The 18,735-nt window shown below is 37.4% G+C and overlaps 1 protein-coding gene across 1 annotated transcript in view; it reads left to right on the plus strand.

Moving 5' to 3' along the window:
* Positions 1-18,735, plus strand: part of LOC120869233 (coiled-coil domain-containing protein 7-like) — a 51,442-nt gene that overhangs the window by 20,681 nt on the left and 12,026 nt on the right. The window contains exons 8-12 of the mRNA XM_040248367.1: positions 3,247-3,303; positions 6,038-6,113; positions 12,234-12,264; positions 12,700-12,789; positions 17,134-17,219. Coding sequence (XP_040104301.1) covers positions 3,247-3,303; positions 6,038-6,113; positions 12,234-12,264; positions 12,700-12,789; positions 17,134-17,219 — 340 coding nt within the window. The remainder of the gene's footprint in view (positions 1-3,246; positions 3,304-6,037; positions 6,114-12,233; positions 12,265-12,699; positions 12,790-17,133; positions 17,220-18,735) is intronic.

Raw genomic sequence — 18,735 nt, forward strand, 5'->3', positions numbered from 1 at the left:
ACCTTGCCCGCAACCCCCAAGTATTCCTCTTCTGATCTCAGTTGGATTCAAGAAAATGCCAGCCCTCAGGAGGGCGAAAACGGATGGTATCGGGACCAGGATGACAACTTGATACTTCCAACCAAGTTGGGTCAACACCTCTGTACACACCTACATCTGACCACCCATTCCGGAGAAAAAAAGACTCTAACCCTCTCACAGACAGCACGTTTGCGGTTTCCCCGACAACAGGCGACTATACGAGACATAGTCCAGGCCTGCAAAGCGTGCCAGATGATGAAGCCGGGAAAAGGACAGCATACGGGAATGAGGTACCAGAGAGAGAGGCCAGGGCAACACTGGGAGATAGATTTTACAGAGGTAAGACCAGGCAAATATGGGTACCGTTATCTGTTAGTTTTGGTAGATACTTTTTCTGGGTGGGTGCTAAAAAGATCCTAGAAAAAGTAGTACCTAGATTTGGGCTGCCAGTGACTATTGGCTCTGATAATGGACCTGCTTTTGTGAGTCAGATTGTTCAGGGACTGGCCTTAGCTCTGGAGACCAAATGGAAGCTGCATTGTAAATACAATCCCCAGAGCTCAGGACAGGTTGAAAAGATAAATTGGATTCTAAAAAAAACTTTGGCAAAATTGGCGATAGAGACTGGCAGGGACTAGGTTACTCTCCTTCCCTTTGCCCTCTTCCATGCATGTAATACCCCCTACAAGCTGGACTTAACACCTTTCGAAGTTATGTATGGGAGGCCCCCTCCCATATGCCCTATCTTTGAAGGTAAAAAGCCCCACTGTGCCCAGGTGGCCAATATTACAAGACTAAATAAGACAGATTGGATTGTGCCTGAGGCAGGAGGATGGTGGGTTTGTTCACACCTCAGGCTAACTCCATGTTTACATGCATCAGTTTTTAATCAAAACAGAGAGTTCTGTGTAATAGTGACTATAATGCCCAAAATCCTGTACCACCCTGAAAAGATAATGTACAACTACTGGGCCCAAAAACAAACACCCGGTCAAATGATACAAGGCAGAACCAAGAGAGAACCTATTACAGCCATCACCACAGCGACCATATTCGGCCTTGGGATTGCTGGGGCAGGGACTGGGATAGCAGCCTTGTCCCTCCAAGGCCAGGGATTTACTTCATTGCGGGCGGCCATAGATGAAGATATTACCCGCCTAGAAGAGTCAATTAGTCACCTAAAAAAATCGCTGACCTCCCTGTCCGAGATGGTCTTGCAAAACCGAAGAGGGCTAGATCTAATTTTTATGCAGCAGGGGGGGCTCTGTGCGGCCCTGGAAAAAAATGTTGTTTCTATGCAGACCACACCAAGATAATAAAAAAATCTATGGCAAAAGTAAAAAAAAGACTAGCCCAGCAAGAGAGAGAGCAAAAAGCCCAGCAGGGATGGTTTGAATCTTGGTTTCAACAATCTCCATGGCTAACAACATTAATTTCCACCCTTGTGGGACCTCTTATGGTGCTTTCACTAATACTCACCTTTGGCCCATGCATCCTCAACAGGCTCATTATGTTTATAAAAGAGCATATTAATATAGTTCAACTATTTGTGCTTAGACAACAATATCAAACTGTACCCCAGAACAAAGAGGAAGATTCCTCTATATGATCTAAAGACAGGGGGGAATGTTACAACCTCACCAGAGCCATGACAGGCTCAGAGGGGTGCACTAGGCCAAAAATAATCCCTGAGTCATGCTTCTGGGGATGATAACTCTGGCCAATCAGAGGGATGACAACTGACCAATCAGTAAATACCAGGAAACCTCTGCAGCCAATCAACCCTTGCCAACTCCCTGTCTTTGTTCTAAACTTATAAATACTGCTGAAAATCTGGGCTCGGGGCTCTCATCAAGACTCCACTGCGCTGGATGAGACGGGAGCCCTGGCTCGAGCTAGAAATAAAACCCCTTTATGCTTTTGCATTGCTGTGGACGTCTTATTCTCTCAGTTTTGGGGACTCGGACTCTGGGTAAAACAATGTCCAACTCTGCAACCACATGGGCCATAGCCCTCCAGGCTCCTCTGTCCATGGGATTCTCCAGGCAAGAACACTGGAGTGGGTTGCCATGTGCTCCTCCAGAGGATCTTCCTAACCCAAGGATCAAACCTGTATCTCCTCTGTCTCCTCCATTGGCAGGTGGGTTCTTTATCACTGCTGCTGCTAAGTCACTTCAGTCGTGTCCGACTCTGTGCGACCCCGTAGACAGCAGCCCACCAGGCTCCCCCATCCCTGGGATTGTCCAGGCAAGAACACTGGAGTGGGTTGCCATTTCCTTCTCCAGTGCATGAAAGTGAAAGGTGAAAGTGAAGTTGCTCAGTCGTGTCCGACTAGAGCCACCTTACTACTGGTATGGTATTCAAGTATGGAGTAATAGGAAGGGATAAGATAGGAGAAAGCCTATGCCAAGAGATTAGATTCTGTGCTAAGGAACACTTTCTCCCCCCCGGCCAATATATTTAATTAGGGAATCATTGAATTTTTTTTATAGGGAAGTGGCATGTTGAATTTTAGATTATTCTGGCCACATAGAGAAGGTAAATTTGGGGGTTGGGAGTAAGAAAGGGAAGTTAACTGTTGTATCTTAAATGTGTAATAAGTGCCTGTATTAGAGTACAAATAAAAGAGGAAAGGGGGCAGATTTGGATATGAAAGGAAGGGAGATTAGATGGGAGAATATAAGAGGAAAAACAAGTTTTGTTGAGAAAATGGTGAGTTCACATCACTCAGTTGTTACGCACATTTTTTAAAATGTTACAATTTGTTGCCTGATTTAGAGGATCTACAATATTGGCAGTTTTGTTGCTTTTCTTAGACTTTTTGTGTTCTCTTTTTAAAAAAATATTTACTTACATTTGGTTGTGCTGGGTCTTCACTGCTGTGCAGGATTTTCTCTAGTTGTAGAGAGCTGGGGCTACTCTCTAGGTGCAGTGCACAGGCTTCTTTGTTGCAGAGCATGCTTGGGCTTCAGTAGTTGTGACTTACAGGCTCCTGAGTTCAGACTCAATAGTTGTGGTACAGGCTCAGTTGCTCTGCTCCATGCAGCATCTTCCCCAACCAGCGACTAAACCTGTGTCTCCTGCACTGACAGGCGGATTCTTTACCAGTGAGCCACCAGGGAAGCCCAAGAATTTTCTCTTGAATGAGTTATTTACAAAACTGTGAAATTTAAATTCAATTGATATATATGATTGATATTGAAACATAACTATTAATTATTTCAGAATTCATAAAAACACACTCAACTGAAGAAATTACAGATGTTTCTGTGACTGAGCCACGTAAGTTTCTTTTTTTTCTTTTCTTTCTTTCTTTTTTTTTTTTTTTTGAGGATCTAACGCTTTACTTATCACAGTGTCACAGATCTTCTAAGTGACAAAATAGGAATTCAAACATAGACTTATTGGATTTCTCAGCCTAGGCATTCAGCATTGTAACAGTTTACCTGTCTGTATGTTCTAAGTGTCCAGTTCAGTTCAGTTCAGTCGCTCAGTCGTGTCCGACTCTTTGCGACCCCATGAATTGCAGCACGCCAGGCCTCCCTGTCCATCATCAACTCCTGGAGTTCACTCAGACTCACATCCATTGAGTCAGTGATGCCATCCTGCCATCTCATCCTCTGTCGTCCCCTTCTCCTCCTGCCCCCAATCCCTCCCAGCATCAGAGTCTTTTCCAATGAGTCAACTCTTCGCATGAGGCCACGTAAGTTTCTACTCATTAAACGTCATTGTATTAATAACCTCTGTTATGTATATTTCTATAATTTTTTATAATTTAAAATAATGCTTGTTAAGTTAAAACATAAATTCCCTGGAGTTTGGAGCCATACAGTTGAGCTGGCTATCAAGTAAATATTGAAATTCTTAGTTAGCTACTGCCTACCAAAAATACTGTTTTTTTTTAATAGACTCATTTTTAAGGAGTTCCATGTTATTACTTGGAGTGGAGGATTTTTAATTATGATTAGAATATGCTACAAAAATGTTGCAGAGGTGGTAGACCTTGGAGGAAGGAACAGTGATAAATTTAAGAGGTCATTTGTAGACTCTGTTACTGTGAATTACAGATCATCCCATATACACTTATACTTTGACTGTAGCTGAGTACCTATCAATTCATGAGTATAAAGAGCTGGTAGAATTCAAGCTTCTGACTACTTATCAACAGAAAGGAGAAACTGCCTCTTTTATGTCTTAATCCTGGGGAGAATTTTCAAACAAGCATGTGTACTGTGGAATACTGTTTTGGAAGTGGAAAATAAGACTTGGTTGGAAAAGTTGATGGTAATCCTGTTCTTTCAGCTTCAGCTATAAACTCTAACAGTGTCATGTTTAAATGAAGGCCTGTTCTACATTCTACAGTACTCCCAAGATCTATAGAGACTTCTGATCTGAGGCAGCCCTGACTGACCAGATTGGATAGAAAGATATCTAGAGCTTTGGAGTAGACAGTAAAAGTCTTTCTCTGCTTTAGGGGGAACCATTTGCATGTCTGTGGAGCTCGCTCTTCCTCAATCTATGCAGCTGTCTTCTGTCTAAACTGTGCCCTGTGAATTCTAGCTGCTTTGGCCTCTCCAGGCTCTAAACCTTGTCTCTGAACTAAAGGAGACCAGTAACTTTATCTGGGTTTCCCGTCCTTATGCCTGTGGTCTGGAACTTCAGGCAATAAGGTAGGGTCATCATTGAGCAATTCTTTGTTTTCCTTCTGTGAGAGATTACTGCCTTGTCTCTTCTGTTTTCTGGTGTCTGAATACTATATCATATATTTGTCCAGTTTTTAATAGGTTTAAAGTGAAAGTGTAACTCTGGTCCCTGATGCACCATCATGGACAAAAACAGAGGTCTCTATGTCCACTTATAGACCAGTGGAACACATCTCATCATAAAACCGTTCTAAAAAAGTAAAATATACAAGTAGAAATTTTACTCATAATTTTTAAGGAAAAAATTTGGCTACTTGAAAATAACTTTGAAACCATTTTGTTAACTGGAGACACTCTGCTCAGAAAAGGGTCTTAACTATAATAGAACAGTTCAGTGAGACTTGGATTCTCTGATCTTTTTTCTTCTGTTTTAAAGTCATTCATAATGAGGTCTTGAGGAAGAGCAATTGGATGATTTCCTAAGCTGTTCCATTTGGCAGTGGATATGTAATATTCTCATCTACATGTTCTATGCTACTGAGTTGAAATTCCTGAACTAGTAGAATTGTAGATATGGGCCCATTTTAGGGGGGCTGCCATAACGAATCGCCATAGACTGAGTGGATTAAGCAATAGAAATGTATTTCTCATGGTTCTGGAGGCTGAGAAGTTCAAATCAGAGTTCCATCCTGGTCAGGTTCTTTCTTCCTGTATTACAGATGGACATCTTGCTGTGTCCTTAAATAATGGAGAGACCACTAAGAGAGAGCAAGCAAGCTCTCTTGTGTCTCACATGGCTCCATTCTCATGATTTAATTTTCTCTCAAAGACCCCATCTCTAATTATTGTTGTATTGGAGATTAGGATTTTAACATGAATTTGGGTGAACACAAATATTCAGTCCATAGCAGGGTCCTTTCTCCCTCTTGAGAACTGTTTTTCAGATTGTGACATAAATAATAGTTTATTTCTTTGTAAACTTTTACTGCATACAGGACACAATTTAAAATTATGTGCTATGCTTTTATTGGATTAATTTTAAAATATTGTTTGTTATACCATATTACTTTTTATACAAGCATTATTAAATACTTTCTTACCTATAAGAAATTCTGAACTTTATTCTTCTAAAGCTGATTTCTCCTAATATACTCTTTGAATATTCAGGGAGTACTGACCCTCCCAAAGCAAGGTCTCTGGTTTACTTAGCTTCTTGATATACTTGATTTATTTGGTCCCCTTGTTATATGTTGCACATTTCTGCTGTTTCCTCGTTGTTTGGTTCTCACATATAGCAGTGAGTTTTGTCAGCATATACATATAGCCTCTGTCATTTGTAATACCTTTAAATGTTTTCCTTTTTTTTTTAACAGTAGAAACTTCTCCTGTAACTAATCAATTGAATACCATGTTGAAAATATTTGAAAATCAGGCAAATAAATTAGAAAGGTAAGCTTCTAAAATAACTCCTTTTCCTCATTATAAATACAAGTGCATGTTTATTGCAGATAAATTGGAAACATAGAAAATAAAACTACTGTTAAAAATTAAAAATTTTAATTTTGTTAATTTTTATGATATGTTTAATTTTGAAGCTTAAAATTACAATCATACAGAATGTGAAGCTGTATGACCACAATGGAAAATAGTATGTCAATTCCTCAAAAAATATGATTCATTTGTTTGGATCATGAGGTGGAGATACAACAATTTCATTTCTGGGAATGTAACCCCCCCAAATTGAAATTACATTCTTGAAGAGATATTTGTACAGCATGTTCACTGTAGCATCATTCAGAATAGCAAAGAGGTGGAAGCAACCCAAGTATCCAGTGATGCATGAATGGATAAAGAAAACGTGTCGTATTCATACAATGGAATATTATTCAGTCTTGGAAAGAAATTCGAACATATGGTACAACACGAATGAATCTTGAGGACCTTGCTGCTGCCGCTGCTAAGTCGCTTCAGTCGTGTCTGACTCTGTGCGACCCCATAGATGGCAGCCCACCAGGCTCCCCCATCCCTGGGATTCTCCAGACGAGCACTGGAGTGGGTCTTGAGGACCTTAATGCTGAGTAATTATAAGCCAGTCATAAAAGACAAAATTGTGTGATTTCACTTATGAGGCATTTTAAGTAGTCAAATTCACCCAGAGAGAAAATAGAATGGTGATTGCCAGGAGGGATGAGGAATGGGAAGTTCTTTTTTAATGGGTATAGAGTTTCAGTTTTGCAAGATGAAAAGAGCTTTGAGAACTCAGAATAGTCAAAGAAATCTTAAGAAGAACAAAGTTAGAATTCTCATACTTCAGTAGTTTTAGCTCTGTATACACCTATAGTACTCAAGACAATGTAATATTGGTGTAAGGATAAACCTATATAGATCAGTGGACTAGAATGAATGGAAATAATGTCCAGAAATAAATCATTACGTTTATGGTTAACTGATTATCAACCTGGAGGTCAAGACCATTCAGTAAGGAAAGAATACTTTTTTTTTAATAATTGTGCATAGAGAACTGAATATCCATATGCAAAAGAATGAAGTTGGATCCTTTTCTTTGTGCCATGCACAGAAATTAATTCAGAATTACCAGATGTAAATTTCATAGCTAAAATTAAACTTTTTAAATATAGGAGTAAGTATTTTTACTTAGAGTTAGCCAATGGTTTCTTAAGATATCAAAAGAACAACCAACCAAAGAAAAATGAACTTAAAAATTAAAAACTTGTGCTGCAAATGATACCATTAAGAACATGAGAAGACAATTCATAGAATGTGAAAACTGTTCATAAATCATGTATCTGATATGAAACTTACACCCAGAATATACACAAGAACTCTTAACCTCAATCATAAAAAAGATAAATAATCATATTTGACAATGGGCAAATAATCCAAATAAGTATTTTGCCACAGAATATACACAAAGGATCAATAAGCCCAGGAAAAGATACTGAACATTACTAGTTACTAGGGAATTAAAACTATAGTCATATACCCCTTCATATCCACTAGCACTGTGATGGCTATAATATCAATGAAAACAATGGACAGTAACCAGTATTGGCAAGGATGTAGAGAAATTGGGACCCTCATACATTGCTGGTGGGAATTTAAGTGCTATATCTGCTATGGAATAGTTTGCTAGTTGCTCAAAATGTTAAATAGACAGTTGACATATGATTAAATTCTGTTTCTATGTTTATACCTAATAGAAATGAAAATATTTGTCCACACAAAAACTTGGACAAGTATATTTATAGTAGCATTATTCATAGTGGCCAAAAAGTGCAAACAACCCAAATGCCCATAAACTGATAAATGAATTAATAAAGTGATTATATCCATATAATGGAATTTTATTTGGCTATAAAAGGAACACAGTAGTAATACATGTTACAAACATTATGCTAGGTATAAGAAAACAGTCTCAAAAGGGCCACATATTTTGTAATTCTTTTTATATGAAATATATAGTGACAGATAATAGACTTCTGACTGTCAGGACCGAGGTAGTACTGGGAGAAATGGCAAGTGAGTGCTAATGGTTACCACATTTTTTTCTGGGGTGATGAAAATGTGCTAAAATTAGATAGTGGTAATAGTTACTGTTGGGCTTTCCTGGTGGCTCAGCAGTAAAGAATCCACCTGCAATGCAGGAGACACAGGTTTGATCCCTGGGTCAGGAAGATCTCCTGGAGAAGGAAATGGCAACCTACTCCAGTATTCTTGCCTGAAGAATCCAATGGACAGAGGAGCCTGGTTGGCTACAGTCCATGGGGTCAGAAAAGAGTTGGATACAACTTAGTAACTAAACAACAACAATTATTACTCATTGAATGTATTAAAAGGTAGTGAATTATATACTTTTAAGTGAGTTAATTTTATAGTATGTTAATCATAATAAAACTTTTAAAAAATTCTGATTATAATGAATAAAAAGCTCATTAGTCCAAAAAATAGTTTATCCGTACTATGGAACAGTTGTCAGCAAGCTGCAGTCCATGAGTCAAATCTAGCCTGAAGCTTGTTTTTGTTTGTAAAGTTTTGTTGGAACACAGCCATATCCACTGCAGAGCTGGCTGGTAGTGACAAGACCATCTGGTTTGTAAGTGTAAAAGACTCACTATCTGGCTCTTTACTGAAAAAGTTTGCCAAATCTTGATATGGAATAAGAAGTTATATTTAAAGGGAGTGAGAGGAATCTGAGTTTACCTATATAAATAGATCTCAGAAGTTGTGTTAAGTGAAAAAATGTTGAGAACAACATATCCAGTGATGTCGTTTATGTGAAAAAGGAAACAAAACAAACATCCAGCTCATTAAGAAGTCTAGAATAGGTATGTAAAGTGTCATATAAATCCATGGAACAAGTTCTGGAAAGATACATAGCAATCGAACAGTATCTCTAGGAAGAACATTGAAATTTTGGAATGCTAGTCAAAGTATACACTAACCTTATATATAAGTTGAAAAGGCAAAATGATAGGATACTTGAAAGAGGAACTCTCCAGGTTGGTCGGTGCCCAATATGCTACTGGAGATCAGTGGAGAAATAACTCTAGAAAGAATGAAGGGATGGAGCCAAAGCAAAAACAATACCTAGTTGTGGATGTGACTGGTGATAGAAACAAGGTCCGATGCTATAAAGAGCAATATTGCATAAGAACCTGGAATGTCAGGTCCATGAATCAAGGCAAATTGGAAGTGGTCAAACAGGAGATGGCAAGAGTGAACGTTGACATTCTAGGAATCAGCGAACTAAAATGGACTGGAATGGGTGAATTTAACTCAGATGACCGATATATCTACTTCTGCGGGCAGGAATCCCTCAGAAGAAATGGAGTAGCCATCATGGTCAACAAGAGAGTCCAAAATGCAGTACTTGGATACAATCTCAAAAACGACAGAATGATCTCTGTTCGTTTCCAAGGCAAACCATTCAATATCACAGTAATCCAAGTCTATGCCCCAACCAGTAACACTGAAGCAGCTGAAGTTGAATGGTTTTATGAAGACCTACAAGACCTTTTAGAATTCACACCCAAAAAAGATATCCTTTTCATTATAGGGGACTGGAATGCAAAAGTAGGAAGTCAAGAAACACCTGGAGTAACAGGCAAATTTGGCCTTGGAATACAGAACGAGCAAAGCAAAGACTAATAAGAGTTTTGCCAAGAGAATGCACTGGTCATAGCAAACACCCTCTTCCAACAACCCAAGAGAAGACTCTACACATGGACATCACCAGATGGTCAACACCAAAATCAGATTCATTATATTCTTTGCAGCCAAAGATGGAGAAGCTCTAAACAGTCAACAAAAACAAGACCAGGAGCTGACTGTGGCTCAGATCATGACCTCCTTATTGTCAAATTCAGACTGAAATTGAAGAAAGTAGGGAAAACCGCTAGACCATTCAGGTATGACCTAAATGAAATCCCTTATGATTATACAGTGGAAGTGAGAAATAGATTTAAGGGACTAGATCTGATAGAGTGCCTGATGAACTATGGAATGAGGTTCATGACATTGTACAGGAGACAGGGATCAAGACCATCCCCATGGAAAAGAAATGCAGAAAAGCAAAATGGCTGTCTGGGGAGGCCTTACAAATAGCTGTGAAAAGAAGAGAGGCAAAAAGCAAAGGAGAAAAGGCAAGATATAAGCATCTGAATGCAGAGTTTGAAAGAATAGCAGGAAGAGATAAGAAAGCCTTCCTCAGCGATCAGTGCAAAGAAATAGAGGAAAACAACAGAATGAGAAAGACTAGAGATCTCTTCAAGAAAATTAGAGATACCAAGGGACCATTTCATGCAAAGATGGGCTCGATAAAGGACAGAAATGGTCTGGACCTAACAGAAGCAGAAGATATTAAGAAGAGGTTGCAAGAATACACAGAAGAACTGTACAAAAAAGATCTTCATGACCCAGATAATCACAATGGTGTGATCACTCACCTAGAGCCAGACATCCTAGAATGTGAAGTCAAGTGGACCTTAGAAAGCATCACTACAAACAAAGCTAGTGGAGGTGATGGAATTCCAGTTGAGCTGTTTCAAATCCTGAAAGTTGATGCTGTGAAAGTGCTGCACTCAATATGCCAGCAAATTTGGAAAACTCAGCAGTGGCCACAGGACTAGAAAAGGTCAGTTTTCATTCTAATTCCTAAGAAAGGCAATGCTAAAGAATGCTCAAACTACTGCACAATTGTACTCATCTCACATGCTAGTAAAGTAATGCTCAAAATTCTTGAAGCCAGGCTTCAGCAATATGGAAACCATGAACTTCCAGTTGTTCAAGCTGGTTTTAGAAAAGGCAGAGGAACCAGAGAATTCCGCTGGATCATGGAAAAAGGAAGAGAGTTCCAGAAAAGCATCTATTTCTGCTTTATTGACTATGCCAAAGCCTTTGACTGTGTGGATCACAATCAACTGTGGAAAATTCTGAAAGAGATGGGAATACTAGACCACCTGATCTGCCTCTTGAGAAACCTATATGCAGGTCAGGAAGCAAGAGTTAGAACTGGACATGGAACAACAGACTGGTTCCAAATAGGAAAAGGAGTACGTCAAGGCTGAATATTGTCACCCTGCTTATTTCACTTCTATGCAGAGTACATCATGAGAAACCCTGGACTAGATGAAGCACAAGCTGGAATCAAGATTGCCGGGAGAAATATCAATCACCTCAGATATGGAGATGACACCACCCTTATGGCAGAAAGTGAAGAGGAACTAAAAAGCCTCTTAGTGAAAGTGAAAGAGGAGAGTGAAAAAGTTGGCTTAAAGCTCAACATTTAGAAAACGAAGATCATGGTATCTGGTCCCATCCCTTCATGGGAAATAGATGGGAAAACAGTGGAAACAATGTCAGACTTTATTTTTTTGGGCTCCAAAATCACTGCAGATGGTGAATGCAGCCATGAAATTCAAAGATGCTTACTCCTTGGAAGAAAAGTTATGACCAACCTAGATAGCATGTTTAAAAGCCAACAAAGGTCCGTCTAGTCAAGGCTATGGTTTTTCCAGTGGTCATGTATGGATGTGAGAGTTGGAATGTGAAGAAAGATGAGCACTGAAGAATTGATGCTTTTGAACTGTGATGTTGGAGAAGACTCTTGAGAGTCCCTTGGACTGCAAGGTGATCCAACCAGTCCATTCTGAAGGAGATCAGCCCTGGGATTTCTTTGAAGGAATGATGCTAAAGCTGAAACTCCAATACTTTGGCCACCTCATGCAAAGAGTTGACTCATTGGAAAAGACTCTGATGCTGGGAGGGATTGGGGGCAGGAGGAGGAGGGGACGACAGGGGATGAGATGGCTGGATGGCATCACGGACTCAATGGACGTGAGTCTGAGTGAACTCCAGAAGTTGGTGATGGACAGGGAGGCCTGGTGTGCTGTGATTCATGGGGTCACAAAGAGTCAGACACGACTGAGCGAATGAACTGAACTGAACCTTATTGACATTAATTTTTTTTTACACAGAAAATACATGATACTACATAAATAAAAATTTTAAATTATAATACATTTTAGGTATTTTTGGTTTGTTTTTCAGAGCTATGAATGAGCAGCTGATGTTAGAGGCTGTAAGTATAGTCCTCTCAGTTTGAATTTGCACTTTGTCCTTGATGTTGCTGATAGATTCTAGAAATTGTCAGGATATATAATCTTAAATAAAGATCTAATACTTAGTTTATTCAAGAGAGGTTTATGCATTTGAGAGCTGGAAATTTTTGTCTATTCTTTTTATATTAGTAGACTTTATTGTCACTGGAAACACTTGACTTTTGAAATCCTGAACTATAGTATCCCACAGTCTCTGAACTTCCACTGTCAATCATAGTACCTTGGCCTCTTTCAGCACCTGTTATAACTTCACTATGCAGATTAATACCAGTGGTTCATGATTTCTATGAGTTAATAAAGACTTTTTTTACTTTAATAATTAAGTACCCAAATAACCTGTCCATATTGATATGTTTGCTTTTCATTATTAATGAAGTTATAATATTTGTTTTTAGAAATGCATACAGATTCAAAGTGATCTCCAAGTATTATCAGAGGAGAAATTAATGCTGGAAAATGAACTACAAAAGTTGAAAAGTACAGAGGTTAGTTAATTTTAGTGTCTGGAAATGGCATACATACCAGTACTAATAATTGGTAGCCAGTGCTCAGTTATGTCCAACTCTTTGCAGCCCCATGAACTGTAGCCTTATAGGCTCTTCTGTGTGAAATTTTCCTAGCAAAAATACTGGATCCGGTTGCCATTCCCTACTTGAGGGGCTCTTCTCAACCCAGGGTTTCAACCTGGGTCTCTTATGTCTTCTGCATTGGCAGACAGATTCTTTCTTACTAGCGCCACTTGAGAAGCCCTATTAATTGGCAGCAGCTGTGCTTTGGAAAAAAAAGAATGCTGTGTTCTAAAATACCACCAGTCATTTCAGTCACTCAGTCGTGTCTGACTCTGTGACCCAATGGACTGCAGCCCGCCAGGCCTCTCTGTCCCTCATCAACTCTCAGAGCCTACTCAAACTTGTGTCCATTGCGTTGGTGATGCCATCCAACCATCTCATCCTCTGTCGTCTTCTCCTCCAGCCTTCAGTCTTTTCCCAGCATCAGGATTTTTTCCAATGAGTTGGTTCTTCGCATCAGGTAGACAAGGTATTGAAGTTTCAGCTTCAGCATCAGTCCTTCCAGTGAAGTCAGGACTGATCTCCTTTAGGATGGGCTAGTTGGATCTCCTTGCAGTCAGAGGGACTCTCAAGAGTCTTCTCTAACACCACAGTTCAAAAGCATCAATTTTTCAGTGCTCAGCTTTCTTTATAGTCCAACTCTCACATCCATACATGACCACTGGAAAAACCATAGCTTTGACTAGACAGACCTTTGTTGGCAAAGTAATGTCTCTGCTTTTTAATATGCTGTCTAGGTTGGTCATAGCTTTTCTTCCAAGAAGCAAGCGTCTTAATTTCGTGGCTGCAGTCACCATCTGCAGTGATTTTGGAGCCCAAAAACATAAAGTCTCTCACTGTTTCCACTGTTTCCCCATCTGTTTGCCATGAAGTGATGGGACCAGATGCCATGATCTTCATTTTCTGAATGTTGAGTTTTAAGCCAACTTTTTCACTCTCCTCTTTTACTTTCATCAAGAGGCTCTTTAGTTTTTCTTCACTTTCTGCCATAAGTGTGGTGTCATCTGCATATCTGAGGTTATTGATATTTCTTCCGGCAATGTTGATTCCAGCTTGTGCTTCATCCAGCCCAGTGTTTCTCATGATGTACTCTGTATATAAGTTAAACAAGCAGGGTGACAATATACAGCCTAACAGAGGACGAGATGGTTGTTTGGCATAATGAACTCATTGGACATGAGTTTGAGCAAGCTCTGGTAGAGGGGGAAGGACAGGGAAGCCCGGCATGCTGCAGTCCATGGGGTCACAAGAGTCAGACACCACTGAGCAACTGAACAACAACAGTCTGCTGACTCCTTATTCCTTTCCTGCTATCACCTGGCTTTCTGCTATAGCTTCCTAAATAGGATCTCCTAGATATGTATGTTTTGGTATGATGTTGCTAGAGAATATCACTGCATAAAAAGATCTGTTTCTGCTCTTTCTATCCTTTTCTGTTGGCCTTGTCTACTCCTATACCAATACTTGAGACCTTTAATGATTATAATAAAGTAAGTCCTGATATTTTGTAGGGCAAGTGAATCCACCTTGTTATTTATGAGAATTTATTTATTTTTGACCTTTGCACTTTCTTGTAAATTTTAGAATTAACTTGTCAAATTCTACACTTGCAATGAAGTTATACATCACATGAGAGATGTATAGGCTATCAATATACATCTTTTCATTAACAAATACTAAATGTCTCAATTTTGGAATGTTTCGTAACACAATGAATATTATGATTTTGTTAATAAAGGTCTTATTTGTCTTTGTTATGTTAATGTTAGGAGCTTTTATTTCTATGCTAAGTTAGTTGATATATTAAAATATTTTAATGCTATTTCTAGGGAAATGTATCAAATTTTTGTGTATTGTATTTTGCATCTACAAACCTAGTCACATTATCATAATGGTTAGATTTTTATTTTTCTACTTGCATAATCGACATATATGTAAATGATAGCCCAAATTTTCTTTTTTATACTGGCAAAGATCTCTAGAATAATACTGAGTAGACATGTTGAAAGTGGGCATTTTTTATTCCTGATTTCAAGGGGAATATTTTTTATTCTTGTGATCAGGCAGCCTGCCTTTCTGTTTCTCTCTCTGTCTCTTAAAACAATGTATCAGATGAAAGGATTTTTTCTTTTGTCATATTATTTTTTCATGAATTTCTTTTTATAGTGCATAAAATTCCTCCCTCCTCTGCCCAATGCCTTGTTTCAAAACCACTTCCACAGTTTTAGTTGTGTTGCAACAGCACCCTACTTTCAGGTAGCAATGTCTGTATAACTTTTAAATTTGCTGCTCAGTGGGTTGCTTATTTTGCTTTAGAGTTTACAATCTTGTTTTTAACTTATTGTAGTCTCTGTTCAAGTGATATTGAATTACTTTATGTATAAGAACCTTAAAACATACTTTCGTTTGTCCCTTTCCAGCTTTTGTGCTATTGTTTTTAAACATTTTACTACTGTATAACACATTGTTATTTAGTTTTGTTATAAAATATTGCCCTTTAAAGAGATTTAATTAACAGGAAAATAGTGTTTATATTTACCCAAATAATTATCATTTATTGTACTCTTTATTTGTTTATTTCCTTATTTCCATCTGGTATCATTTTTCTTCTCTTTGAAGGAGTCTTTGTCATTTTGTTGTGCAGGGTTACTGCTCTTTGATTTCTGGACAAATTTTTTTGCCTTCAGTTTTCAAAGATATTTTTTCTGAACAAAGAATTCTTGGTTTACCTTTTCCCCCCCTTTCCAGTGCTTTAAATATGTTGTTCCTTTCTCTTCAGGCTTGCAGTATTTCTTGTAAGAAGTCTCTGTTCTCCTTATTGTGTCTGCTTATTGTGTCTCCTCTCCTTATTGTGTCTCCTCTGTCCACTTTTAAGATTTTCTTATTACTGCTTTAAAGTAATTTGATTATGTGTCGTGGGGGTTAGTTTTCCTTATACTGTTGTAGATTTGCAGTTTTCATCAGATTTGAAAAAAATTGGCCATTATTTCTTCAAATATTCTTTTCCCACCACTTTTTTCCATCATGAACTCCAGTTGTAAGCATATTAATCCATTTGAATTTATCCCGTAGCTCACTGATATGTTCGTTATTTTTAAATTCTTTTATCCCTTTCATTATTTTAGTGTGTTTTGATTGCCCATATATTAGACTTTTCTAAATAGGAAATACATACCAAAATTCAGATTTAAACTGGAAAACTATTTAGCAACCTTAACAATTTTCATTAAAAATGTATTATTATACTAACTTTCTGTGTTTTATGGAAATTATTACACTTGGTGTTTAACTTGTGAGAACTTTGCTATGATGAATTTGGTATCTGTTGGAAGTTGTGGTCTGAAGTAGGAAATAACCACTCAGTATCATAATAGGTCTCTATTATTATGCTTGTCTAAAATTTTTAGTAATCTAATTGTCAAATTTTTTATACTTTCTTGTATAAAATAACCTGATCCTACATAGTAGTTCAAAAATAGTTTAAAACATCACAATTCTGCTATAATATTTGTTTTGAAATGCAAACTTGTTCCAACTTGACTGAACAATTTGAGCATAATGTGAATTTTACAATTGCTTACACACAAATTCATCTGGAAATAATACTAGGTGAAGGTAGAAAATAGCTTCTGCAAGCTTCCTTAGTTTACCAGGTATATAGTGTACCACACCAATCCAGGTGTTAGAAATTTTTGTCCAGTTTCAGAAACCCTCCTTCCAATACTGCTTAATAGCTCTCAACTTGAAATCTGTTTGATGCTCATTTCCACAAAAAAACTTGATTTCTTTTTCAGGATAAAGAGCTATGTTTCTCATAGTATCTTATTTCTTAATCATTTAACTATGTAAAACTGAACTAATGTTCATAATAGGTTTTAGTTTTTTACCTATATCATTGACAGTGTTTTTGCATAACCTAGACTCTTTCCCCCCATATATCCTGCAGTTTTTATCATACAATTTTTCACAGGGAGGTGATTTTCAAGATAGCATATACAATGTTATAGAAGAACTGACTATAATTTGTCACAGGAATTTGTTTCATATGTATTAGCTTATTTGGTGAATTACGTTCTATATAGCACTGTAACAAACATTCTGGCTATATCTTTATTTTTGTTTTGCTTTTATTCAATAATTTCCCGTAAAACATAGTGTGATGATTCTCAGAGTAAAATGGAAATCTAAGTAATGTATATTATCATGTATTTACTTATGATATACTTTCTTACTATTTCTGGCATATATAAAACTACACAGAAAACAAAGGCTACAAGTGAGCGAACAAAGAAAGTTATGAAAACAGAGAAGAAAAAGGACAAAGGAAAGTCTGAAGATTCAGAAGCGTAAGACAAAAAGATACTTGTTAATATTTTTTTACTTATAAATTTATATTTTCATTTTATACAATTTAAAAGTCATATAAACATAATTTATTAACAGGTTTATAAAAACACAACGTTAGCAAACGTTAGTTTTATAAGCAGACCAGGATATGGGTGGGAGAAAGCTGAGAAGGGAAGAACAAAGAACTAAAAATGGGTTAGAGAGAATCACAAGATATTCAGGTATAGGTAGACAAAATTAAACCCAAATAATTTTAGAGATGAAAGGATTTACAATGTTTCATTGATGTGTTAGCTCATGATTTGTGATTTGTATGTTAACCCCTCTCCCCCGTCTGGGCAGTTCCTTTTTACTGTACTTCTTAGTTGTCTTATTTTATGAAGAAAAGTATCTGATTTTAATGTAGGTTATTTTAAAGTGGCCTTATTAAGAGAATATTTTCCTTATTAATATAAAATAATTTATGCCATTGGAAATTTCTTGATCAAACCCTAATATAAATATATAGTTTTAAAAGGAAACTATTAATTCAATCTTTGTAGAGTTCCACAAAGTCTAAAAAGAAACTTACCAGACAAATGGCCTTTCTTAAGAGAGGAAAAGAAAATCAGAGAAGAAAAAATGACCAGTGTATTTTGAAAATCCTTTTCCCATCTCAGCTTAGCATATTTTAATCATACCAATGAGATGTTAGTTTGACAAATGTTATTCAGTTATCATTTAAGCTTTATGAATTTTATGGCTTTTAAAAATAGGAATTTCTTTTCTTAAATTGAAGTATAGTTGACAAAAATATGCATTTTTTAATGAAATTTGATTTATTTTTTATGAAGTATAATTGATATATTAGTTACAGGTATACAGCATAGTTGGAGAAGGAAATGGCAACCCACTCCAGTATTCTTGCCTGGAGAATCCCTTGGACAGAGGAGCCTGGCGGGCTTCAGTCCATGGGATTGCGAGAGTCGGTCATGACTTAGTGACTAAACTACCACCACCACCATACAGCATAGTAATTTGATATTTTAATGTGTTTCAAAATAATCATACCTGTCACAGACAGTTATTATGATACTAATGACTATATTCCCTATTCTGTACATTATATCTCCATGACTTTTACTAATTTTATAACTAGAAGTTTGTACTTCTTAATGTTCCTTACCTACTTTAATTATCCCTCTGTCCTCCTCCCTTCTGGTAACGACCAGTTTGTTCTCTGTAAGTTTGCTTGTTTTGCTGTGTTTGTTCATTTGTTTTGTTTTTCAGATTCCATAAGTGAAATCATACAGTATTTTTCTTTACCTGACTTATTTCATTCTTTTCATTTCATCCCATTGACAGAGGAGCCTGGCAAGCTACAATCCATGGGGTCGCAAAGAGTTGGACACGACTGAGCGATTAAGCACATAAACGTGTGTGTGTGTGTGTGTATAGACTGAGCGACTAAGCACATATACGTGTGTGTGTGTGTATATTTGTATGTATATGTCACACATACATACACCACATCTT

Source organism: Oryx dammah, unplaced genomic scaffold, assembly GCF_014754425.2.
Source record: "Oryx dammah isolate SB20612 unplaced genomic scaffold, SCBI_Odam_1.1 HiC_scaffold_10, whole genome shotgun sequence".
Taxonomy (NCBI): Eukaryota; Metazoa; Chordata; class Mammalia; order Artiodactyla; family Bovidae; genus Oryx; species Oryx dammah.